Consider the following 27,355-nt stretch of genomic DNA (forward strand, 5'->3'; position numbering starts at 1 on the left):
TCCTACTGTGTGCCAGATCACTCCTTCCCTCGTCCTACTGTGTGCCAGATCACTCCTTCCCTCGTCCAACTGTGTGCCAGATCACTCTTTCCTTTCTCCTCCTGTGTGCCAGATCACTCCTTCCCTCTGTCCTACTGTGTGCCAGATCACACCTTCCCTCGTCCTACTGTGTGCCAGATGACTCCTTCCCCCATCCTACTGTGTGCAAATCACTCCTTCCCCCAGCCTACTGTGTTCTAGATCACTCCTTCCCTCGTCCTACTGTGTGCCAGATCACTCCTTCCCTCGTCCTACTGTGTGCCAGATCACTCCTTCCCTCATCCTACTGTGTGCCAGATCACTCCTTCCCTCGTCCTACTGTGTGCTAGATCACTCCTTCCCTCGTCCTACTGTGTGCCAGATCACTCCTTCCCTCGTCCTACTGTGTGCCAGATCACTCCTTCCCTCATCCTACTGTGTGCCAGATCACTCCTTCCCTCATCCTACTGTGTGCCAGATGACTCCTTCCCCCATCCTACTGTGTGCCAAATCACTCCTTCCCTCATCCTACTGTGTGCCAGATCACTCCTTCCCTCGTCCTACTGTGTGCCAGATCACTCCTTCCCTCATCCTACTGTGTGCCAGATCACTCCTTCCCTCGTCCAACTGTGTGCCAGATCACTCTTTCCTTTCTCCTCCTGTGTGCCAGATCACACCTTCCCTCTGTCCTACTGTGTGCCAGATCACACCTTCCCTCGTCCTACTGTGTGCTAGATCACTCCTTCCCTCGTCCTACTGTGTGCCAGATCACTCCTTCCCTCGTCCTACTGTGTGCCAGATCACTCCTTCCCTCGTCCAACTGTGTGCCAGATCACTCTTTCCTTTCTCCTCCTGTGTGCCAGATCACTTCCTTCCCTCTGTCCTACTGTGTGCCAGATCACTCCTTCCCTCGTCCTACTGTGTGCCAGATCACTCCTTCCCTCATCCTACTGTGTGCCAGATGACTCCTTCCCCCATCCTACTGTGTGCCAAATCACTCCTTCCCCCAGCCTACTGTGTTCTCTAGATCACTCCTTCCTCAGCGCTCCTGTGTTCCAGATAACTCCTTCCTCAGCTCTCTTGTGTTCCAGATCACTCCTTCCCCATCCTACTGTGTGCCAGATCACTCCTTCCCTCATCCTACTGTGTGCCAGATCACTCCTTCCTCAGCGCTCCTGTGTTCCAGATAACTCCTTCCTCAGCTCTCTTGTGTTCCAGATCACTCCTTCCCCATCCTACTGTGTGCCAGATCACTCCTTCCCTCATCCTACTGTGTGCCAGATCACTCCTTCCCTCGTCCTACTGTGTGCTAGATCACTCCTTCCCTCGTCCTACTGTGTGCCAGATCACTCCTTCCCTCGTCCTACTGTGTGCCAGATCACTCCTACCCTCGTCCAACTGTGTGCCAGATCACTCTTTCCTTTCTCCTCCTGTGTGCCAGATCACTCCTTCCCTCTGTCCTACTGTGTGCCAGATCACACCTTCCCTCGTCCTACTGTGTGCCAGATGACTCCTTCCCCCATCCTACTGTGTGCAAATCACTCCTTCCCCCAGCCTACTGTGTTCTAGATCACTCCTTCCTCAGCGCTCCTGTGTTCCAGATAACTCCTTCCTCAGCTCTCTTGTGTTCCAGATCACTCCTTCCCCATCCTACTGTGTGCCAGATCACTCCTTCCCTCATCCTACTGTGTGCCAGATCACTCCTTCCCTCGTCCTACTGTGTGCTAGATCACTCCTTCCCTCGTCCTACTGTGTGCCAGATCACTCCTTCCCTCGTCCTACTGTGTGCCAGATCACTCCTACCCTCGTCCAACTGTGTGCCAGATCACTCTTTCCTTTCTCCTCCTGTGTGCCAGATCACTCCTTCCCTCGTCCTACTGTGTGCCAGATCACTCCTTCCCTCATCCTACTGTGTGCCAGATGACTCCTTCCCCCATCCTACTGTGTGCCAAATCACTCCTTCCCCCAGCCTACTGTGTTCTAGATCACGCCTTCCTCAGCGCTCCTGTGTTCCAGATAACTCCTTCCTCAGCTCTCTTGTGTTCCAGATCACTCCTTCCCCATCCTACTGTGTGCCAGATCACTCCTTCCCTCGTCCAACTGTGTGCCAGATCACTCTTTCCTTTCTCCTCCTGTGTGCCAGATCACTCCTTCCCTCTGTGCTACTGTGTGCCAGATCACACCTTCCCTCGTCCTACTGTGTGCTAGATCACTCCTTCCCTCGTCCTACTGTGTGCCAGATCACTCCTTCCCTCGTCCTACTGTGTGCCAGATCACTCCTTCCCTCGTCCAACTGTGTGCCAGATCACTCTTTCCTTTCTCCTCCTGTGTGCCAGATCACTCCTTCCCTCTGTCCTACTGTGTGCCAGATCACACCTTCCCTCGTCCTACTGTGTGCCAGATCACTCCTTCCCTCATCCTACTGTGTGCCAGATGACTCCTTCCCCCATCCTACTGTGTGCCAAATCACTCCTTCCCCCATCCTACTGTGTTCTAGTGATTAAATGGCCAAAAAGAAAAGGGGAGAAGGCGCTCATAGGTGGTGGTTGACAAGAAATGTTGTTATTTGTTCCTAGCCAGGGTGAGTGGTTGCTACTCACCTTGGTTAGATTGTACTTTTGGTAGTACAGTTCTGGTGGAGGTAAAATCGTGGGGTGATGTGGGTTGGTGCAGCCGATTGACGTCCAAGTTGACCATGGGCGGGAGCCAAGCCGCCACTTTGGTGCGAATTGTGGTGTATGGCAAGGGGGCTCGTCTGCACTGGGTTCATGCAGTGAGCGGATGGACACAAGGCGCAATTCACAACCCAGTTGAGGATACAAAGTATTTTTTATTTTTTGATTAGCAAAGACGACGCGTTTCGGGGTACGCAGACCCCTTTATCAAGTCTAAAAAGATCAACACAAAATTTGATGATGTAATATGTATAAAAATACAATTAAAAATGAAAATGAATGTAAATATATAAAAATATATAAAAATATGAATGGACGGATCCATAAGTATAAATGGACGAATCAATGGGTAAAATAATTTTGTTTGGTTAAAACAAAGACGAGAAAATTGTATATGCATAAAAATAAGCTTGCGTATAAAGCGTATAAAATGATATAATAATAAGGGATAAATGAATAATACATATATGCAAACGGATATGAATTTCTTCAAATTTGAGCAGGTGTATGTGTGTGTGGTGCTGGGTGATTCTATTTGGTTGTATGGTCTGAGTTTCGACTAGGGATGATCGATGCGTGGAAAAAGAGTTTTTTCAAAAGACAAATGTGTTTCTGAGTGTGTATGTGAGTGTGAGTATGTCATGTAAGAGATACTGTGTATGGGTCATATATTATAATAAGTACCTGTATCCTTGTCACCGTAGGCTAATTGGAGGTCACTCTTGTTGGAGATCCCTTATTTGGGGAGTGTATGGCGGTCCGCACTGCTGTGATGGGTGATAAGGTAATGTTTAGTGGGGTGGCGTTTATATATTGAGATGGGAGGGACAGAATCAGCAAGAGGTTCCTGTACAGAAAGGGGTTAATGAGAGAATGTAATTCTACTGGTTGGGTTATGTTTCATGGTTGGTTTAATGGTTCAGGTTGTTGTGCTTTTTGATTAGTTGCTGGGGGACGTGGATGGGTGGCAGGTATGGGGAGAGTCACTGTGAGTGATATAAGGCATGGATCCGGGCATGATGCAGAATGCAATAGGCACTAGGCAGTGAGCGATGAGCAGTGATGGTATGTATGGGATGTGGGGGATAGCAGTGGTTGCTGGATGGCGGTGGCGTTTTATATAGAGATGTAAGGGACAGGATAAGCAAGAAGTTCCTGTGCAGTAAAGGGTTAATGAGAGAAAGTGATTCTACTGGTTGGGCTGTGTTGCATGGTTTGTTTGATGTTTCAGGTGGGAATTATTTGCTGGGGGATGTGAATGGCTGGCAGGTATGCAATAGGCAATGGGCAGTGGCAGTGGACAATGGTGTGTTTAGGATGTGGGGGATAGCAGTGGTTACCTTGTTGATGCGGCCGGTGAGTGTCCTCACGTGTAGCCAGTGGTGTGCAGAAGCGCGCTCTATCCAGGGGTTATGAGGGCGGGGGTGTGGCCGGGGCGTGGGTGGTCAGGGGGTAGGCGGTGATCACTGTTGGTGGAGAAAGGGCTGTGTTCACCGGAGCGGGGGGCGGGACTTAGCACGGTGGGTGGAGAAGGGGCGGGCGTGGTGGGGAGCCGGTCTGGAGAGAGTGAGGGTGGGCGGTGGTCCCTGGTGGTGGAGGAGGAGGCTGGGTGTGACGATGCGGGCGGAGGAGTGGCTGGTGGTGATGGGTGCCGATGCTGGCGGCGGGACCTAGCACAGTGGGCGGAGCAGTGGGCGTGGTGGGGAGCCGGACCTGAGTGCCTGGGTATGTGTTATGGTGGTGGGCGGGGCGGCGTTGCGGTGCAGCAGCGGGCTGGAGGGGGTGTGGCTGAGGTCCATGGGAGCCGATGGTGGGGGCGGGCGTGGAGGACATGGGCGGAGCGGGGCATGTTGCTAGGGACGCGGTCGGGTTGTCCGGACTAAGGAATGGGTATTTGGCGTGCCGTGTGAGGGGATGGTGGATGCCGATGTTGGGGTGTGTATATGTCTTGGAGGGGGGATCGGGATTGGAGCTAGTGTGACTGGGCAGCCAGAGGGGAGCGTGATGGGGGGGCGGTCCCATAGCTGGTGATGCTGAGTGGGCGGCGGATGCAGTGGTGACTGCTGTTGCGATGTTTGGCAGAGGGTGGATGAATGGTGTGAGCTAGCCAATGAAGGGGGACTGGCTCGGTTTGGGGGGTTCTGGAGTGGTGGGAGGGGACTTGTGTTAGGAGGATGGCTGGGGGTGGTGGTTGGTGCTGTTGGGTATGGAGGGGAGAGTGGGGGTGTGTGGGGCATGAAGGGGAGGTATACCGGTGTGGATGTGGATGAAATGTGTGGTGTGATGAGTGTATTGGGTGTTGCCTGGAGGTGTTGGGGTGACTGGAAATGGGATGGGGACGCGGACCAGTTGGTTGGTGTAGGGGGGCAGTGTGCAGAGTGGACTGGAAGTCCGGATGGAGGGTCCCGCTGGGAAGGAAGTTGGATGAGGGGCCGAGTGTCAGCGGGGGGGGGGTCCCATAGCTGGTGATGCTGAGTGGGCGGCGGATGCAGTGGTGACTGCTGTTGCGATGTTTGGCAGAGGGTGGATGAATGGTGTGAGCTAGCCAATGAAGGGGGACTGGCTCGGTTTGGGGGGTTCTGGAGTGGTGGGAGGGGACTTGTGTTAGGAGGATGGCTGGGGGTGGTGGTTGGTGCTGTTGGGTATGGAGGGGAGAGTGGGGGTGTGTGGGGCATGAAGGGGAGGTATACCGGTGTGGATGTGGATGAAATGTGTGGTGTGATGAGTGTATTGGGTGTTGCCTGGAGGTGTTGGGGTGACTGGAAATGGGATGGGGACGCGGACCAGTTGGTTGGTGTAGGGGGGCAGTGTGCAGAGTGGACTGGAAGTCCGGATGGAGGGTCCCGCTGGGAAGGAAGTTGGATGAGGGGCCGAGTGTCAGCGGGATGATGGGTCCTGGGGTCAGACCGAGTGTCCTGGTGTGTTAGAGTTTGGATCTGGAGAAGAGGGGGGCGGGGTGGAACATGACAGCGCGGGTGCTAAAAACACTGGTTTTCTATGCTCTCGTTTAGTCCATTGGGTTCAAGTGTGTGGAGCTTGAATATCCAAAACATTTCACGTATCTGTCTGGACAATGGGCCTCAATGTGTTCTATGGGGGTGATAGATAGTTTGGAGGGGTCCTGGTTGTGAGTAGCCAGGAAGTGTCTGGAGACGCTATGTTTTAGGTATCCCTTGGTGATGTTGGATCTATGTTTGTTGATGCGTTCCCTTAGGGCCTGGATTGTCCTGCCAACGTACTGTAAACCGCAATCGCACTCCAATAAGTAAATCACATATGATGTTGCACAGTTGATGAAATTCTTTATTTTGAAGTCTTCGCCAGTAGTTTTGCTCCTGAAGGTCTGTGTTTTGTTAGAAATGTTGGTACAGCATTTACATAGGGTGTGGCCACATCTGAAGCTGCCAACAGGGGCAGGGGTCCCACTAATAGTATTGAATGAGGCAGTTTTTTTCTTTTTCAGTTTGCTTGGGGCCAGGATGTTTTTTAGCGACTTTGCTTTTCTGAATGTGATTTGTGGTCTCTGTGGTATGTTGGGTTTGAGGTATGGATCATTCGTTAAAATGTGCCAGTGCTTCATCGGGATCTTCCTTAAAGTTTCGTGGTTAGTGTTGTAGGTGGTGATCAGTGATGTTTTGTATGGATTTGTAGTTTCTGTTTCTTTTGGTTTGGTTTTGATCATCAGGCATTCGTCTTGGCTTAGGTTGTTTGCCCGGGAGAAAGCGTTCTCAACGATCTTACTCGGGTATCCTTTGTTCATAAATCTGTTCTGTAGGATCTTACTTTGGGTAATGAAGTCCTCTTTGGTAGAACAGTTCCTCCTTATGCGTTTAAATTGGCTGTATGGAATGTTGTTCTTCCATTTTCTGTAGTGCGCGCTCCTAAAGTCCAGATAGTAGTTTCCGTCTACTTTTTTAAAGAAGGTTTTGGTTTGGATATTTTCATTGCAGGGGAATAGGAGTAGATCCAGGTATTCGATTGAAGTGGTTGAGATGTTAGCTCTCATTAACCCCTTTCTGTACAGGAACCTCTTTCTGATTCTGTCCCTTCCATCTCAATATATAAACGCCACCCCACAAAACATTACTTTATCACCCATCACAGCAGTGCGGACCGCCATACACCCCCCAAATAAGGGATCTCCAACAAGAGTGACCTCCAATTAGCCTATGGTGACAAGGATACAGGTACTTATTATAATATATGACCCATACACAGTATCTCTTACATGACATACTCACACTCACATACACACTCAGAAACACATTTGTCTTTTGAAAAAACTCTTTTTCCACGCATCGATCATCCCTAGTCGAAACTCAGACCATACAACCAAATAGAATCACCCAGCACCACACACACATACACCTGCTCAAATTTGAAGAAATTCATATCCGTTTGCATATATGTATTATTCATTTATCCCTTATTATTATATCATTTTATACGCAAGCTTATATTTATGCATATACAATTTTCTCGTCTTTGTTTTAACCAAACAAAATTATTTTACCCATTGATTCGTCCATTTATACTTATGGATCCGTCCATTCATATTTTTATATATTTTTATATATTTACATTCATTTTCATTTTCAATTGTATTTTTATACATATTACATCATCAAATTTTGTGTTGATCATTTTAGACTTGATAAAGGGGTCTGCGTACCCCGAAACGCGTCGTCTTTGCTAATCAAAAAATAAAAAATACTTTGTATCCTCAACTGGGTTGTGAATTGCGCCTTGTGTCCATCCGCTCACTGCATGAACCCAGTGCAGACGAGCCCCCTCCCCATACACTACTGTGTTCTAGATCACTCCTTCCTCAGCCCTCCTGTGTTCCAGATCACTCCTTCCTCAGCTCTCTTGTGTTCCAGATCACTCCTACCCCATCCTACTGTGTGCCAGATCACAGCCCTCCTGTGTTCCAGACTACTCCTCAGCTCTCTGGCTTCCTAGACTACTACTGTCCCAGCCCTTCTGTGTGCTAGCCATCTTTTGTGTTAGACTCCTGCTATTCCTTCTCTAACTTACCAGTGTTCTAGCGAGCTCCTTCTCCACTCTGCTATGTCAGAGCATTCAATTCAAATCAGCTTTATTGACAAGACTAAATACATTTTTGAATTGCCAAAGCAAGTGGGAAATAATTGGTTAGGATTGGGGGGTGGGGACACATCCACAGTGGGAGTATATGGTAGGTTTGGGGGGTGGGACCATTTTGGGGCTATAAGAGTCTGTGACATATCATTCAGCATAGCATTTCTTCCTCAGCACCCAGTGGGTCAGACAGCACCTTCCTCTGCTCTTCTACATGCCTGATCACTACCTCCCTTGGTCCTTATGCAAAACCACAGGTTTTCAATTCTCCTATATACTTTTACACTCTCCAACTCTCTCATTCCCGAATACAAAGGGGGAAGATACAAAATGTGAGTGGAGCCAGTGACAAGGAGTACCCAAGCTGCAGGAGAACCTGTACAGGGGCTGCAGCTCTTCGTCCCTTCATTCTAAGGATCAGTGAAGGCTGCAGTGGTTGAAGAGTATTGCATGTTGCTGCTGATGTACAATTCATTTTAGTGACCCGGCCAAGAAGGATAATTTTAGCTGTGGATATCAATTCCTTGTGGGAAATCCGTGCAGTTATACAAACACCTCCATTATATAGTTATTTAATCCACGCTCAGTGTGAATCATGGTATTCTGGTGCCAGAGGACGTGGGTGACGCTGCCAAATGGGATTGTGCACCATGGTGAGATGCTTTTTACTCCATGATGACATGAAATGGTGACAGCTGTTTGTGGTTAAACAGTTTGATTTGCAGAGACAATCATATGTTAGAAAGATCTGACCACGAAAATGACAAACTTTCCATTGTTTAAAGGACACCTGTTACATTTGCTTTCCGTATGAAAAAAACATGAGAGGGAAGGAGATCCACTCTAGAATAGTGTTCACCCTGTTTCATATTAAAGTTCCATTACTGCAGCAAACAGTTCCTATCTATATATCTACGAGATATCTATCTATCATCTATCTCATATCAATCAATCAATCATCTGCTTTATTGGCAGGTCTAAAATTATACATTAGTATTGCCAAAGCATGTGGGAAATAGGGGGTTGTGGCCGCTCGTCACTACTTTAGGCCATGGACTATCACAGGTTCATTGCACATGAGTAGACCGCCATGTAATGTAATCTTCCTCCAAGAAATGTATGGTCCTAATAGAAACACGTGCTAATCTCTGCACGGATAATGTATGACTCTTACAACTGATATGATTATCATTAGATGGGTCAACACAATAATTACTGTCTCTGTCTTCAGCTTATGCTTCTCTCTGCACTGACCTGTCTATGTGAAAGCCTATGCCATATACTGCGGTGAGTAGAACATACATGAGTACATGGACATAGACTAAATTTATAAGGGTACGGCCACACGGTCAGGTTTCCTGATGCAGTTTTGGAAGCCAAAATCAGGAGTGGATCATAAAAAGAGAGAAAAATATAAAGAACAGATACGACTTCTCTGAATTCATTCCTGGTTTTGGCTTCCAAAACTGCATCAGGAAACCTGATCGTATGGCCATACCCTGAATGTAAGCTGAAGATTTGCAAGAAAAAATGTTTATTATATGTCTTAGGGCCAGTTCACACTGAGTTTTTAGGCGCTGATTTTGGAGCATTTTTGCCTCAAAATCAGCTAATAAAAAACGCCTTAAAACAACCTCCCATTTGTTTCAATGGGAAGCAACACTTTTTGATTTTTTTTACACGTGGAACAAAAACGAGGTGCGCCCTCTATTTGGGCAGAATCAGCGCTGAATTTCCATTGAAATAAATAGGAAGCTGAAAAAAAGCTCCATGTAAGTTCTGCTTCAAAAACCTGAAGCTGAAAATTCAGCTTTGTATTGAAGTGAACTGGTTAAAAAAAAAAGACACGTAAAAAAAACAACACATGGATTCTGCCCCAATTTTTTAAGCTTGTTTTTTTTTTTTTATCCGTCGTGTGGACTGGCCCTTATAATGCTATTCCCATGTGTACATTTATTGTGCATGTGCTTCTTGCTCTCCATTCACTGCCATGGGACTTCTGCCAATAGCCAAACCACTTTCACACGACTGTTTCTAGAAGTCCCATAGCAGTGAATGGAGAGGACACCACACATGCGCAGCTTGCTCTCTGTTCACACTCGGACCCTATTCTTGATGGGAGTGGGTCCCAGAGTTGGGTCCTGCCCCGGTCAGACTTTTATGTCATATCCTGTACCCCTTTAATCCGTATGTCATATATGAAGTCCAGGAATATCATAATCTTCTGGTTCTCATTTCTGTGCATTCCTCTTTTGCAGCCTTTCCACTATGTCACTTGGGGTTGGTAGAGGTAACCCTATTAACCTATACTTTTTGCTGCGGAATTACCGCAAATTTTACCAATGGATTAAAGGGGTTGTCTCATCATGGACAATGGGGGCATATCGCTAGGATATATTATCCTATATTGAGAACGAAGCCCCGCAAGTGAAGGAGGGTGCACTGCGCATGCGCAGTACGCTCCCATTCACTTCTATGGGGAACCGGCTTGGTGGTGGCCGGACCGGAGTCCTCCAGCCACCACCTTGCGGGGCTCCGTTCTCGATATAGGTGCGGGTTCCAGCGGTGGGACCCACACTTATAAAACAATGGAGGCATATCCTAGCGATATGCCTCCATTGTCCATGATGAGACAACCCCTTTAAAAAGGGTGAAATTCGTGGAAATGTGCAGCATAACTTGACATGCTGCAGATTTGAAACATGAAGGCTGGAATTGTATGCAATTTTATTCATCATTATGTGTGAGAAAGTTGTGTTATTTACTTAAAACATATTTGCCAACTTTTAAAATTTGGCTTCCAGGAGGTGCAGAGGGTGCTGTGCATGGCAATTTTTTATGGGCATTAATATGCCCCTTTTTGTAAAGTAGATCAACCCAGCATCACTCTTCAATATGCATTTGGAGGCCAGGGCTAAGTCTGATGGTGTAGCATCCTGGAGTATAGTTAAAGTTTATGGAGGGCTGCTTTCCAGCTGGTGTCTCCATGCTTTTACTGAACCTGGAATATTAACTAACTTAACTCTTCAGGGATTCTAGGAGTGGGAGTCTCTCCTTTTTTTGAGGGCCCCCCAGACATTTCGGGAGAGTTGTCATGCATGACTTAAAACTCAAGAACCCTTTAAATGTTCTGTTTTGAGCTGATGGCCTGTCAAAGTCATTAATTTGACACATTTTTTTTATCTACAGGAAACATGTGGACAGAAATTCACTGTTGGAGAATATGGACACAGTTTTTCTGATACTTGATGAAATAATTGATCAGGGGTAAGATATACTTGCCTACTTTTAAGAATAATTTTTGAACAAGGCTTGAGACACAATGAAAATTAGTTTTCTACATAAACCCCACTCACAAATACAGCTCTGAAAGGGCTCCTCAGGATAGGTCATTAATATCTGATCAGTGGGGTCTGACTCCCGGTACCCACCCAAGCCAATCAAATGTGGCAACCACTACAGCCTCCTCACAGCTCACCAAGCACAGCACCGTACATTGTATAGTGGCTGTGCTTGGTATTGCAGCCCAAAATGGGACTCTGCAACTAGGCCCTGTGAGCGATGAATGTGACATCACTGACCTAGGTAGAGGTCACAACCTCTTCAAGCAGCCAATCGGTACAGGTTCCAGGAATTGGACCCCTACCAGTCAGATATTGATCATCTATCTTGAGGATAGGTCATCAGTATAAGAGTCTCTGAAAACCTCTTTAAAGTTTTGGAGGGGAAGTATGAAAAAATACAACAACAAAAAAAAAAAAAAAAAAATGGCTGCGGCACCAAGAGGTTCAATTAAATTAGAATGTTGGCATAAACCACAGTGCCAGCCAAGTGACCCCTGATAAACAGTGCCAGCAAAGCCCCACCAAAATACAAGAGAAAGCAAAGTTGCCCCTCATGAACAGTGCCCCTCCACAGATCTTTTCTAGTATTTAGATACGGATAGCCTATCCTCAGGCTAGGTCATTTTTTCAGATCAGTGGGCGTTCGAAACCTGGCGCCCTACCAATCCGTTGTTTCAGGCAACAGTCAGAAACTGCAGTGGACAGAAGGCTCCATCCATTGTGTAATTTCTAGCACCGGTGTACTACAACTCAGCTCCCATCCACTTGAACGGGAGCTGGCATGGCTACTACATAGTGGAAGGAACCTTGTGCTTTTAGCTCAGTCCACCGTGAGGTTTCCGCTACCACTGGTTGCCCCAAACAGCTCAGCAGTTGTGGCGCTGGATTTTGGACACTCACTAATCTTATATTGATTACCTATCCTGGGGATAGGCCTTCAATATCTAAATACTGGAAAAATCCTTTAAAGTCTACAATTGTGGATCTATAGAGCCACCACAAGGGGGCACTCGCTGCATACATATTTGTACAGCTTCCAATGACTTCAATGATAGTAATATAAATGCATAAGCAATATGCTTCCACTAGTGGCAGCTGCTCGCAGACGTCTTAATAAGGCTGTGTCCTGAAGGGGTTAAGAGACGTGCTTGCTATGGTGGTTTCAAACAACCTTTTATGCAAAAACATCAGCATTTCTTTGCGGCAATTACTTGCATCACAGTGTATTTTTATATGTGGCTTTATGGAAGCATTATGTATGTTTTTTTTAAATAAATGTAGCATGCTCTGGGTATGGTATTTTTTTCCACGTTTTTTTTTTTCATAGACGTCTCTATAGGAAAAAAAACGTGTGAGCAAAAAAACTGCAAAAGAACTTCCAAAAAAACTATATGTGAAGGAAGCCTAGCTGGAGTAATCTCCCCTATGTTGAGAGAGAACTAGACATATAAATTAGGTGTATAAGGGGTCCAGTCAGAAAATGTAAGACCACCCTATCAGTCTGTAACATCAAATGAAGACCATTAAAGAAGTATTCTAGTTGTGGCAAGTTATCCCCTACCCACTGGATTGGAGGGGATAACTAATAGATTAGAATCTACCGCTTGGACTCCCACCGATCACTAGGACGGTGACCCTGTACCCCTCAGGACCCACCTGAATGAACAAAGCTGCATATCTGGCATGCACACTGCCACTCCATTCATCTCTAAGGGATATCTGGAAATAGCTGCTTCTCCAGATCTTCCATGGAGTGGGAAGAGCAGCAGTGCACATGCTCAACCTACAGCTCCAGTCATATGGGTGAGTCCCAATAGGCTGAGGCCCACACTGATCTAATAGATTTGCCCTATTCTGTGGACAGGGGATACATTGTCACAACAAACAGAGAATACCCCTTTAATAAAGATCAAAGCATTATGATACATGCTGATAGATAAATCAATATTCATTTTTTTATCTGCGGCCTAAAGCATCTCCAAATCCATTGGGTATAAAATTATTGAGGTTCCATGCACCAGCTATAGCTTTAATTGCACTGGACTACAACCCATATAATCAATAGATACATCATGTGGTAATTATGAATAGTCTACAGCAGCCGTCCTGGCCATGGGCACATGCTGCAAACGGGGATCTATCTCATGAAAGAAATATAAAGTTAGCATTTCCTTTTAAATTGAACTATATCCATTTGACAAATTGCATTGCATTGATGTTTTGGTTGCAGGCAAATCTTTGTCTTACCCCAAGCAGTTAGTACAATAGCCTTAAAAGCATGGCACTTAACAGCATGATAACTTTTAATTTAGTGAAATATTTCTAGTAAGTGCCTTCATGAATTAGTAAAGTATTGTGATCTAGAGCTGGTCTTGTTTTGGACTCTCTCCAGAATTGTTGCCTCCACTTTCTGAACTGGCTTTGAAGAAATCCTAGAAACAACTTCAGAGATATCATGTCGTTAATTTTTTTAAAATTTGAATTCATCCATACAGGCCTTCCTGTTATTCCTGATAGTCCTAAATGAATACGAAATAAACATTAGAAGACACCTTTTGGGGCCATTTTGTTTTACTGAAATGCACGCACAGCATTTTTAGCTTGTCCAAGTTGTTATATTGTAGAATTACAGATCTAACCTGTCAGAAAGCTGTTAAAATGAATAAATTGTACCACTCTGTCCTCTACATCATGCTGCAGTGGGGTGATGTCCCATACACTGCTACAGCCAGTCACTGACCTCTGTGGTCTCGTACCGTACACTATGAAAGCCAGCGATTGGCTGCAGTGGTATATGGGATGTTCTTCTGCAACCCGGGGAAGAGGACAGAGCAGCACTGAATCAGAGGGGGGTCTGGAAGGTAAGGGAAGTTGTTTCTATTGTTTTACCAGCATCCTGGACAACTCCTCAAAATTTTTGCAGTTTATTAAAACTTTTAAGAGGTTTGTCTTCAGTCTGCAGGTATTCTCCTAAATTGCAGGCTGCTCAGTCCTGTTCAGTGTGAAACCTATAAAGACAAGCTCAAAAGACCGAGATGTTAGAAAGCTTTGTCTGCTCTCCAGAGCACTCCTTGTTTATCTGTCTGTAGAAACGTTGATGAGCATTCAGGAGAGCAGAAAGCAGACTGAGCCACCAGAGAGCACATCTGAGAATACATGCAGGCTGCATTAGACAAATCTTGAATAAAACACAAGTGCAAAAATAATTTTGGGACAAAAATACATGTATTTAAGTAAAAAATGCCCCCAAAGGTGACCATAGACTTTACATTTTTTTTTTTTTTACTTTTTCATACTGATGAAGTATCCTCAGGATAGGTCATCAGTAGCTGATCAATGGGGTTTTGACACCCAGGACCCCTTACCGATCAGCTGGTTGAGGAGACCATGGATACCAAGCTTACCAAGAAAAGCGACGGCTGTGCTTGGCATTGCAGCTAAGCCTCTTTAACTTGAATAGACCTGAGCCGCTCGTAGATCATGTGACCAATGAACATGGCCTAGAGTACGCTGTGAGAAGGACGCAGCACTCACAGGAGCACCGCAGCCTTCTCAATCAGCTGATCGGCGGGGCATCGGGTGTTGGATGCCCACTGATTAGATACTGATGACCTGTCAGTATGAAAAAAAAGTCATTAAACCCATTTAAGCAATGCACTCATTTGTATTTAGAGTGGCTTCAAAGGCAGAATCCACAATGTTTGCCGGTTGGCAAGATTTTCTGTATGCTTCAGAAATTAATCTTGCAGAGAACATAATTGTTAGAGTGCATTCACACTCTGCATATCTGTCAGTGAAATTATTGTTTCTGTCCCTTTCATCTGAATGGGGCTTGCAGAAATCCATGCACATGTTGCATAATTATTTTTTTACTTGAATGGGAGCGGAGCTGCAGCACCCTGGCATGGCCACTACACAGTAGATTCTGCTTCCAGCTCCGTTCACTGTATACTTCCTGTGTCACGGTGGGGAGTGGGGGAAACCCCCCACCGTGCAGTGTCAAAGGATAAAAGGGGATCAGCCTGGCCAAAAGGAGTAATAAGGGAGCAGGTCACCTCCTACAGCGTCCCTAATCCTCTCCCTGACTCCTCACTGTATGAGCGGACCCCGATGGTAGGATGACTCATACTCAGGATTCCTAGAGACCCTAAGTCGCCCTGGTAATCCCTCACCAAGGAGCAGGGAAGAGACGACCTGTTCATCCCAGTCATGGAGGAACAGGAGTCTCTATCTGGGGCCAGGCTGCAAGGAGAGGGGAACACATACAGCATATGGAGATGGACGGTAAGCGACACCCATAACACACATACCTGCCACAGACACAGTGACTGGAACCTGTGCAACAGTGCTGCTGTCCACACCAACATTAAAAGGACACAGCACCACCACAAACCACACAGGACCCAAGACACCCATAGTGCAATAAACATAAGACAGGGGAATGTCTAGCAAACATGACACCAAACACCACCAGACATGTAACGCCAAACTAGACATACAAACACCCTGAACTTAACCCACTCCATACAAATAGGGACAGGAAGGGAAGGAGACACCGCGATAACATTGATCACCACAAGGGTGGCCCTCACTGGACAGATTGCACACCCTGGACTGGAGCAGAGCTCCAGCACCAACCACAGCTGAAGTACCACTGACTCCAGCCAGGAAACCACAGAAGATATAAGCCAAGTGACCACACCCAGTCAGGGAGTTAACCCTTACAGCACCAGACAGAGGGAGGCTACAACTTAAAGGGGAAGAGCACACACAAGCATACCAAACACGTTACCACCGGCAACAGCATGCGTGGCAACCATGTCATGGCAATCACCCAGAAGGCCAAGACACTGCCAACACATGCTCTCACAGCAACACATTGCCGCGGGCAACCGCAAGTGTGGCAACAGTGTCACGGCATACACCATAGGCCGTGATATCCTGCTGCTGGTGGCTGCCCGAAACAGCCGATCGGCCGGGGTCCCCGATGTCAGACCCTCCATCGATTCAATATTGATGACCTATTTTGAGGTCAGGTTGTAACAGCTACCTCTGTGCGGTGCTGTTCCCCCACTCATCACTGTGGTCCCGGCGCTGTGATCTCTACTTCCAGCCTCTACTGTACAGACGTGGACAAAATTGTTGGTACCCTTTGGTCAATGAAAGAAAAAGTCACAATGGTCACAGAAATAACTTTAATCTGACAAAAGTAATAATAAATTAAAATTCTATAAATGTTAACCAATGAAAGTCAGACATTGTTTTTCAACCATGCTTCAACAGAATTATGTAAAAAAATAAACTCATGAAACAGGCATGGACAAAAATGATGGTACCCCTAACTTAATATTTTGTTGCGCAACCTTTTGAGGCAATCACTGCAATCAAACGCTTCCTGTAACTGTCAATGAGACATCTGCACCTCTCAGCAGGTATTTTGGCCCACTCCTCATGAGCAAACTGCTCCAGTTGTGTCCGGTTTGAAGGGTGCCTTTTCCAGACTGCATGTTTCAGCTCCTTCCAAAGATGCTCAATAGGATTGAGGTCAGGGCTCATAGAAGGCCACTTTAGAATAGTCCAATTTTTTCCTCTTAGCCATTCTTGGGTGTTTTTAGCGGTGTGTTTTGGGTCATTGTCCTGTTGCAAGACCCATGACCTGCGACTGAGACCAAGCTTTCTGACACTGGCTAGTACATTTCTCTCTAGAATTCCTTGATAGTCTTGAGATTTCATTGTACCCTGCACAGATTCAAGACACCCTGTGCCAGACGCAGCAAAGCAGCCCCAGAACATAACAGAGCCTCCTCCATGTTTCACAGTAGGGACAGTGTTCTTTTCTTGATATGCTTCATTTTTTCGTCTGTGAACATACAGCTGATGTGCCTTGGCAAAAACTTCGATTTTTGTCTCATCTGTCCACAGGACATTCTCCCAGAAGCTTTGTGGCTTGTCAACATGTAGTTTGGCATATTCCAGTCTTGCTTTTTTATGATTCGTTTTCAACAATGGTGTCCTCCTTGGTCGTCTCCCATGTAGTCCACTTTGGCTCAAACAACGACGGATGGTGCGATCTGACACTGATGTTCCTTGAGCATGAAGTTCACCTTGAATCTCTTTAGAAGTCTTTCTAGGCTCTTTTGTTACCATTCGGATTATCCGTCTCTTAGATTTGTCATCAATTTTCCTCCTGCGGCCACGTCCAGGGAGGTTGGCTACAGTCCCATGGATCTTAAACTTATGAATAATATGTGCAACTGTACTCACAGGAACATCTAGTTGCTTGGAGATGGTCTTATAGCCTTTACCTTTAACATGCTTGTCTATAATTTTCTTTCTGATCTCTTGAGACAGCTCTTTCCTTTGCTTCCTCTGGTCCATGTCGAGTGTGGTACACACCATATCACCAAACAACACAGTGATTACCTGGAGCCATATATATAGGCCCAATGGCTGATTACAAGGTTGTAGACACCTGTGATGCTAATTAGTGGACACACCTTGAATTAACATGTCCCTTTGGTCACATTATGTTCTGTGTTTTCTAGGGGTACCATCATTTTTGTCCATGCCTGTTTCATGAGTTTATTTTTTTACATAATTCTGTTGAAGCATGGTTGAAAAACAATGTCTGACTTTCATTGGTTAACATTTATAGAATTTTAATTTATTATTACTTTTGTCAGATTAAAGTTATTTCTGTGACCATTGTGACTTTTTCTTTCATTGACCAAAGGGTACCAACAATTTTGTCCACGTCTGTAGCTCTGGACTCTGCCTGTGCGGTTGGTATTACTTATGTGGATTCCGCTCCACAACTTCCATTTAACCTTGACACTGCTTATACTGGCTACGTCTCTGCCTCTTCCTCCGGTTCCTGTCTTGTTGCTCCTGGTAACGACCCTGCCTGTCTGACCACGTCTGTACTGTCTGGACCATCTGCCACTGACTGGTTTATGCTCTGGAGTAGCCCCTTGCAATTACCGACGGTCAAGCCTATCCTCACCATCTGAGGCTCTAGTGAAATCCAGGTAGTTGCTTAGTTACTCCCCTCCAGAGTATTGCTAGTCAGTGGCACAGTGGGTTCACATCTGCTGATCCGTGACACAGGTCTTTCATATCTGTAACCTGGAAAATACTTTGTGTCATTAGATTATACAGTAGCAATCCTTATCTTTAAAAGTAATGAGGTTGTCCCAAGTGTCTGACCTCTGGGGCCCCCACTGATCACTAAAATGGAGGCCTGTGTTCCCCTGTTTGAATGGAATAACATGCATGTGTGACGTGATATCACAGTGAATGTTAGACCTGCCCCATCCTGTAGATCAGTTTAACCATTAATGAATCTTGTCTTTCAGTGTCATTTTGGAGTGTGAATCTCAGCAAGTCATTCAAAGATTCAACTTCAAGGTAATAAGTGTCCTTATGTACTTGGCAGTGTCTGATGTGACATTGTTTTTCTCTCAGCCAAGCATATTCATCCTGCATATTAAGGCATGGATGTTAATCTGTGGGGCGTTAATCACATGCACAGGACTGTAAATTGTTAAGGCTTAGACCTTTCACACTTCAAGCTTACAGACTTATGATGTGTGAAATAGAGCAGTATTGAATATCATTCTACTTCACAAAGTCTTGGATTGGTTAGCACAGTTGTGTTTTCCAGCGGAGCTGAAACCAAGCTAAAACCAAGGAAAAGACTTTAATCCAAAGAAAACCTCCCAGACTACATACAGTACGCCAGGCATACAATAAGGCAGTTTTCCACAGGGTTTCACTTATCACCTTCAATACTGAGTGGGTGTCAAGTGGTGCATGGTAGACAACTAGACACAGGTCCAACACTTTAGTCCCAAGTCTCTTGTCCAGTCTTTCGCAGTGGTGACCATTTCACATGACACTCCAGTTAAATGACATGCTGAGACAGTAATGCATATTATATAAAAGTTTAAAAGATTACATTTGGGATCCCAAACTCTCCCGCCCGATCCAGGGTTTTGCCTCCAAAACGGCTTCCTTAAGAGTGTGCCCCAGAAAAAGACATTTTGGAGGCAAAACCCTGGCTCAGGTGATGTAGTTTGACTTCATGCTGTAGTCTGTCATACTACCTAAAAATTGTGCGGCTATGGGCAGGGTTTTGTTTGCGTATGGCTGCAGCAATGGTACATTACAGCCTTAGGCCTCTTTCACACTACAGTATGTTGAATTCAGTGTTTTGCGTTCCGTTTTTCACGGATCCGTTGTTCCGTTTTTTGCTTCCGTTGTGGTTCCGTTTCCGTTCCGTTGTTCCGTTCCGTTTTTCCGTATGGCATATACAGTATACAGTAATTACATAGAAAAAATTGGGCTGGGCATAAAATTTTCAATTGATGGTTCCGCAAAAAACAGAACGGATACGGAAGACATACGGATGCATTTCCGTATGTGTTCTGTTTTTTTTGCGGACCCATTGACTTGAATGGAGCCACGGACCGTGATTTGCGGCCAAATATAGGACATGTTCTATCTTTTCCACGGAACGGAAATACGGAAACGGAATGCATACGGAACACATTCCGTTTTTTTGCGGAACCATTGAAATGAATGGTTCCGTATACGGACCGTATACGGAACGCAAAAAACGGACCGCAAAATGGAAAAAAAAAACGGTAGTGTGAAAGAGGCCTTAAAGAGGACCTTTCATCAATATAATTTTATTTAAATGACCCCCCTACCTAATAGTCCGGCATCCACTGATGTTCCCCCTTATTTTTTTTTTTCAAATCGACCCCCGAATCTTGAAATAACAGCCTTTTTCTTCTGCTGCAGCGTCTGTCAATCAGACGCTTTTTTGTAGGGGGCGTTGCTCAAGTCTTTTCTTTTCTATTCTCCTTGGCTGAGAGCGCAGCCAATCGCAGCGCTCTCTCTCAGCCAGGGAGAAGGAGCTCAAGTTCTCGCGAGAATCGCGAGAACTTGAGCTTCCTAACATCCGGTTCCAGCGCCATCTTGGATTCCCCTGACGAGGATCGCGGCGGGTGAGGAAGCAGCGCAACGAGCGGCAGGGTAAGTATTAGAATATACCCCTTTTGCTCGATGTCTAGGGGTATATTCTAATACTTACCCTGCCGCTCGTTGCGCTGCTTCCTCACCCGCCGCGATCCTCGTCAGGGGAATCCAAGATGGCGCTGGAACCGGATGTTAGGAAGCTCAAGTTCTCGCGATTCTCGCGAGAACTTGAGCTCCTTCTCCCTGGCTGAGAGAGAGCGCTGCGATTGGCTGCGCTCTCAGCCAAGGAGAATAGCAAAGAAAAGACTTGAGCAACGCCCCCTACAAAAAAGCGTCTGATTGACAGACGCTGCAGCAGAAGAAAAAGGCTGTTATTTCAAGATTCGGGGGTCGATTTGAAAAAAAAAAAAAAGGGGGAACATCAGTGGATGCCGGACTATTAGGTAGGGGGGTCATTTAAATAAAATTATATTGATGAAAGGTCCTCTTTAAGGGGGTTTTCTGAGACTTTTCTACCGATGTCCTATCCTCTGAATAGGTCATCAATATCTTTTCCATTGCTCAGCCTAGGCTAAGCTGCGAGAAGATCGTGGCACTACTGCGAGCACCTGTGCCTTCTCAAACCGCTAATTGTCGGGGGTCCTGGGTGTCGCCCCCCCCCCCTCCCCCCCCCGCCGATCTATTCCAGAGCATAAGTCATCAGTATAAAAGTCTTGGAACCCCTTTTAAAGCCTATGGACGCCTTCAAGGCAATTTTTTAATGATTGTATTTACTCATTTTGGGCTAAAAATAATTTTTTCAATTGGTCTTTATTTAAAAAAAATCTGCAGTTTTTGTGATACATGTGGTTAAAAATCAGTGTATTTGCTGACATTCCTGAGTTCTGAGCTGACAGCTCATATTAAGCCTTAAGGCCTCATGCACACGACCGTTGTGTGCATCCGTGGCCGTTGTTCCGTTTTCAGGTTTTTTTTTGCGGACCCATTGACTTTCAATGGGTCCGTGGAAAAATCGGAAAATGCACCGTTTTGCAGCCGAGGCCGTGATCCGTGTATCCTGTCCGTCAAAAAAATATGACCTGTCCTATTTTTTTGATGGACAACGGTTCACGGACCCATTCAAGTCAATGGGTCCGTGAAAGAACACTGATGCACACAAGATTGGCATCCATGTCCGTGATCCGTGGCCGTAGGTTGCTTTCATACAGACGGATCCGAGGATCCGTCTGCATAAAAGCTTTTTCAGATCTAAGTTTTCACTTCGTGAAAACTCATATCCGACAGTATATTCTAACACAGAGGCGTTCCCATGGTGATGGGGACGCTTCTAGTTAGAATACACTACAAACTGTGTACAAGACTGCCCCCAGCTGCCTGGCAGCACCCGATCTCTTACAGGGGGCCATGATCAGCACAATTAACCCCTTCAGGTGCGGCACATGAAGGGGTTAATTGTACTATCATATCCCCCTGTAAGAGATCAGGGCTGCCAGGCAGCAGGGGGCAGACCCCCCCCTCCCCAGTTTGAATATCATTGGTGGCCAGTGCGGCCCCCCCCCCTCCCTCCCTCTATTGTAATAATAGCTTGGTGGCCAGTGTGCGCCCCCCATCGGGCCCCCCCCTTCCTCCCTCTATTGTAATAAATCGTTGGTGGCACAGTGTGTGCCCCCCATCGGCCCCCCCTCCCTCTATTGTAATAAATTGTTGGTGGCACAGTGTGCGCCCCCATCGGCCCCCCTCCCTCTATAGCAGTAACAACATTGGTGGCCAGTGTGCGGCCTCCCATCTCCCCCCCCCTCCCCCTTCCCGATCATTGGTGGCAGCGGAGTTCCGATCGGAGTCCCAGGTTAATCGCTGGGGCTCCGATCGGTAACCATGGCAACCAGGACGCTACTGCAGTCCTGGTTGCCATGGTTGCTTAGCAATAGTACAATAGTAGAAGATTCATAGTTACCTGCTTGCTGCTGCGATGTTCGTGTCCGGCCGGGAGCTCCACCTACTGGTAAGTGACAGGTCTGTGCGGCGCATTGCTAAATGAACTGTCACTTACCAGTAGGAGGAGCTCCCGGCCGGTCACAGACATCGCAGCAGCAAGCAGGCAAGTATGAATCTTCTACTATTGTACTATTGCTAAGTAACCATGGCAACCAGGGCTGCAGTAGCTTCCTGGTTGCCATGGTTACCGATCGGAGCCCCAGCGATTAAACTGGGACTCCGATCGGAACTACGCTGCCACCAATGATCGGGGGGGGGGGGGGGGGGAGGCCGCACACTGGCCACCAATGTTGTTACTGCTATAGAGGAAGGGGGGCCGATGGGGGGCGCACACTGTGCCACCAACGATTTATTACAATAGAGGGAGGGGGGGGGGCGATGGGGGGCGCACACTGTGCCACCAACGATTTATTACAATAGAGGGAGGGAGGGGGCCGATGGGGGGCGCACACTGTGCCACCAACGATTTATTACAATAGAGGGAGGGAAGGGGGGGGCGATGGGGGCGCACACTGTGCCACCAACGATTTATTACAATAGAGGGAGGGAGGGGGGGCGATGGGGGGCGCACACTGTGCCACCAACGATTTATTACAATAGAGGGAGGGAGGGGGGGGGGGGCCGCACTGGCCACCAATGATATTCAAACTGGGGAGGGGGGCGGGGGTCTGCCCCCTGCTGCCTGGCAGCCCTGATCTCTTACAGGGGGATATGATAGTACAATTAACCCCTTCAGGTGCGGCACCTGAGGAGTTAATTGTGCTGATCACGGCCCCCTGTAAGAGATCGGGTGCTGCCAGGCAGCAGGGGGCAGTCATGTACACAGTTTTTTAGTATATTCTAACCTCAAGCGTCCCCATCACCATGGGAACGCCTCTGTGTTAGAATATACTGTCGGATCTGAGTTTCACGATGTAGCTCATATCCGACAGTATATTCTAACATAGAGGCATTCCCATGGTGATGGGGACGCTTCAAGTTATGTTCGGGTGTCCGCCTGGCCGTGCGGAGGCAAGCGGATCCGTCCAGACTTACAATGTAAGTCAATGGGGACGGATCCGTTTGAAGATGACACACTGTGGCTCAATTTTCAAACGGATCCGTCCCCCATTGACTTTCAATGTAAAGTCTGGACGGATCCGTCTGAGGCTACTTTCACACTTAGAAATGTTTTAACAATATAATGCAGACAGATCCGCTCTGAACGGAGCCACCGTCTGCATTATATGAACGCAAGTGTGAAAGTAAAGGGACTCCTGACTTTACATTGAAAGTCAATGGGGACGGATCCGTTTGCAATTGCACCATATTGTGTCAACGTCAAACGGATCCGTCCCCATTGACTTGCATTGTAATTCAGGACGGATCCGTTTGGCTCCGCACGGCCAAGCGGACACCAAAACGACTTTTTTTTCATGTCCGTGGATCCTCCAAAAATCAAGGAAGACCCACGGACGAAAAAACGGTCATGGATCACGGACCTACGGACCCCGTTTTTGCGGGCCGTGAAAAAAAACTGTCGTGTGCATGAGGCCTAACTCTGATCTCCTGACTCCATAAATACTCATTTTAGGCCACATGCACATGACCGTATGTGTTTTGACGTCCACAAAAGGAAGATCTGCAGAACACAGATACCGGCCATGTTTCCTGCATTTTCCCCTCCCGCATTATTGTAAAAATGTCTATTCTTGTCCGCAAAACAGATGAGAATAGGACATGTTCTACCTTATTTGCGTTCTGCCTGATTTTTGCAGCCCCATAGAAAATAGTGGCTCTGCGTTCCCTCCCTAAAAAAAAGCAGATAGGACCAAATATATGGTTGTGTGCATGAGACCTAAGCCATATTCTTATCAGTTTGAGTTTATCTATAACTAGTTTTTTTGAGGTCAGGAGATCAGAGATAAGGCTTCACATGAGCTGATGAAACCCAGGAGGGACAGTCTGCAAATACACTGACTTTTAACCACAGGTATCACAAAAGATGCAGAATTTTTTTTATAAAGACCAATTGAAGAAATTATTTTTAGCCAAAGTGATTAAAATGCAATAATTAAACAATTCCCTGAAGGTGTCCATAGCCTTTATTAACATTGCTGATAATTACTAAAAGTAGTAACAAATGACACCACATCAGCATTGTAATCTTCCATTTTTACTAAAGAAGCCACACTTTTTTCCTATAGACCACACTTCTGGACAGCAGGGATTTTAGATAAATATTTGAACATTTGTCCAATGTGAGACTGCAACTTTTTTAAGCCAGAATTTTGGCGTTCAGGGCTTAACTAATGCCACCCAAACTTTCTATTTCTTACATAATTGATTGCTTTATTACAGATGGTGTCAGAACAAGCATTCGGCTTCGTGCTGTTTGATTACATCACAGGTAGCAATGAGCAAAGGGAATGCCAGAAGAGAACGGCATTAGAGTGATTGATCGACATTATTGACCCCAGAATGATGACGCGAGGAGTCATTTCACTGTCCACACACACACTAACTAAGAAACCATGTGCCTCATATATAAAAAAGTATCATGTCGAAGTGTCCCCCATAGAAAACAATCAGTTCTGATTGGTTCCTGTTAGCAACTTCTCCGGCCTTTTATCTATATGACTAATATTAATAATGGAGGTGGGCACTGCAAAATATAGGAAGCGGGGTGCTAATCATGCGGTATGCACAAATGTGTAGAAGAAAGAAGGCCACATGTAGAACAAAATAGACCCAAAATATGAACAATATGCATCAAATTTTATTCACTTCATCACAAAATATGAACCAACAACTGACACATTTGGTACATTTTCTGCATATTTTGGGTGTGTTTTTTTTTGTTATACATGTGGCCTTTTCATCTTTCTTCCACATTTGGTCTATATGGCTGCGCAATGTGCCATAGCTGTAATTTTGTACGTGAGGCTTATTTTTGCGCTGTCACAACTGCTCTCATCATGAAGTTTGGAAATTATATATCACAAGGTCACACACTTATCTGAATGCATTATTCAGTTATGTATCTTTCTTTTTTTAATACAGTTATTTACAACGTACAATTTATATAATCATTTTTCTGCTTAAAAATGTTATGACATGAATTAGATAACCATGATCGGCAGAAGCTTGACTGCTGGAACTGTAACTATATATATATTGTGTGTGTATATATAATCATATATTGCATTTGATTTATTATTCATTTAATAGATTTATCTGCATCATTTTGTTTAGTGTTCTGTAGATCCAATCACATACGCAAGAGCAGCTATAATGTGATAATGCAATATATAAATACTTCCATCAAACTCAGTTTTTCCGAGTGTGTGTGTTTTTTTTTTTCCCCCCTCAGTGTCTATTCATTCATAGTCCTCTACTGCCATCTAGTGTTTAGTATGGGAACTACTTAATATTAACCCTATAAAAGCCATATATGGCTATAGTACAACAGTATACATATTGGAACAATTTAAACATTATTAACCCTATAAAAAGTATACCATTTAAATGGAAAATATTCAGCAGATTGTGGTTAGAGGCCTATTAGGCCAGTCTATGGTGGGCTGAGAATGGACAGCCATGGCAGTTTTTAAATTCTGCAGCCATCTGGACAGCTCTAATTCTTGAATGGAGCATGTCTGCTAATGTAAGTAATCAGAGATGGATATAACAATATGCAGCTCCACAAAAGAACACTAATTCAGTTAACTGGGTGTGAACGGGGCCCATATGTGCACTACAGTACAGGGGCATAGCTATAGGCTCATTCATGGGCCCTGGTGCAAGAGTTCCATTTGGGTCCCCCCCACCCTCAATACCGTTTCCTAACACTATCAGACCCCTGCACGTCCACCATGACCAATGGCGGAACTAAAATCTCACGAGAAAATACATTTTAATCCAATATATGCATAAGGATGCCATCTATATACTATCATACCCATCAATATAGTCACAGGCATGGAAAGGCAGAGTGTTAGCTCCGCAGCCAAGGGAGGGCTATATATTGTCATTCCCATCAATATAGGCACAGACATGGAGAGGGAGAGTCAGCTCTGCAGCCAAAGAAGGGCATAAACCTATGCACTATATCCTATCAGTACAGCTGTAAAAATGTCAGCTCTGCAGCCAATATAATCCCAGCTCACACCCATCAACTCTGAAGACAAGAGGACATAACTAGTATGTTATTAACCCTTCTCTGCCCATCATAACAGCATGAGCATAAGACCCTCTGACCCCAGGAGATAGTGCTGCCTCTTCACAGCAGAGTGTGCTAAACGATCAGCTCAGCAGCTGGGCAATGCCTGCCGTACCAGTGCCCTACCATGCAAATAAACACAGCCACCAGCCTGCTGCCAGATACTGGTCGCCCCTGCCCTGTCATACTGAGGGTGGTTGGAAGGGGTGGTCCTCATATCTGAAGCCTGGGCACTGAGGACTGGCATGCAGGGGCGTTGCTAGGCTAAAACTTTCGGGGCCTGGGACCTGTGATGACATGACAGGTCACGTGATCAGTGCAGAAGGCAGGGGTTGAGAAGGACCTGCGATGATGTTACCATCATGTGACCAGTGCAGGAGAGGCCCACAGTCAAGAGGAGAAGTCCTGGGGAACAAGCTGTGGTGATGTCTGCTACATGAGGAGAGGTAAGTGAAGGTAGAGGCAGAGCAATGCTGGGAGTTGTGGTTATTTAACTGGGACTTTTAAATGGGCTGTTAGGGCTGAAGGGAGGGATGTTATTTAAATGGGACTGTATATTGATGGTGGCTGGGGGAGGGAGAGATGTTATTTACATGGAACTGTATATTGATGGTGGCTGGGGGAGGGAGTGAGGTCATTTACATGAGGCTGTATGTTGAAGGCGGCTGTGGGAGGGGGTGATGTTATTTACATGGGACTGTATGTTGAAGGCGGCTGTGGGAGGGAGTGATGTTATTTACATGGGACTGTATATTGATGGTAGCTGGGGGAGGGAGTGATGTTATTTAAATGGGACTGTATGTTGGAGGAGGCTGGGAAGGGGGCGAGGGTTTGGTGTTATTTACATGGGACTGTATATTGGGGGGCTGTAGACAGAGAGGGATGTTATTTACATGTGACTATATATTGGAGGGGGCTGGAGAGAGGATGTGATGTTATTTACATGGGACTGTAGGTTGATGGTGGCTGGAGAGGGGGTGGTGTTATTTACATGGGACTCTATGGTGGAGGGAGGGAAATAGTGTTATTTACATGGGACT

The 27,355-nt window shown here is 46.0% G+C and overlaps 1 protein-coding gene across 2 annotated transcripts in view; it reads left to right on the forward strand.

Moving 5' to 3' along the window:
- COPZ2 (COPI coat complex subunit zeta 2) overlaps window positions 1-25,427 on the forward strand; it is a 46,829-nt gene extending 21,402 nt beyond the window's left edge. For both annotated transcript variants that reach the window (XM_044299940.1, XM_044299941.1), the window contains exons 5-8: window positions 9,025-9,080; window positions 10,983-11,060; window positions 18,493-18,544; window positions 24,455-25,427. In XM_044299940.1, coding sequence (XP_044155875.1) covers window positions 9,025-9,080; window positions 10,983-11,060; window positions 18,493-18,544; window positions 24,455-24,550 — 282 coding nt within the window. In that variant the 3' untranslated portion in view covers window positions 24,551-25,427. The remainder of the gene's footprint in view (window positions 1-9,024; window positions 9,081-10,982; window positions 11,061-18,492; window positions 18,545-24,454) is intronic.
- The last annotated feature ends 1,928 nt before the right edge of the window (window positions 25,428-27,355 follow it).

Source organism: Bufo gargarizans, chromosome 6 (genome assembly GCF_014858855.1).
Source record: "Bufo gargarizans isolate SCDJY-AF-19 chromosome 6, ASM1485885v1, whole genome shotgun sequence".
Taxonomy (NCBI): domain Eukaryota; kingdom Metazoa; phylum Chordata; class Amphibia; order Anura; family Bufonidae; genus Bufo; species Bufo gargarizans.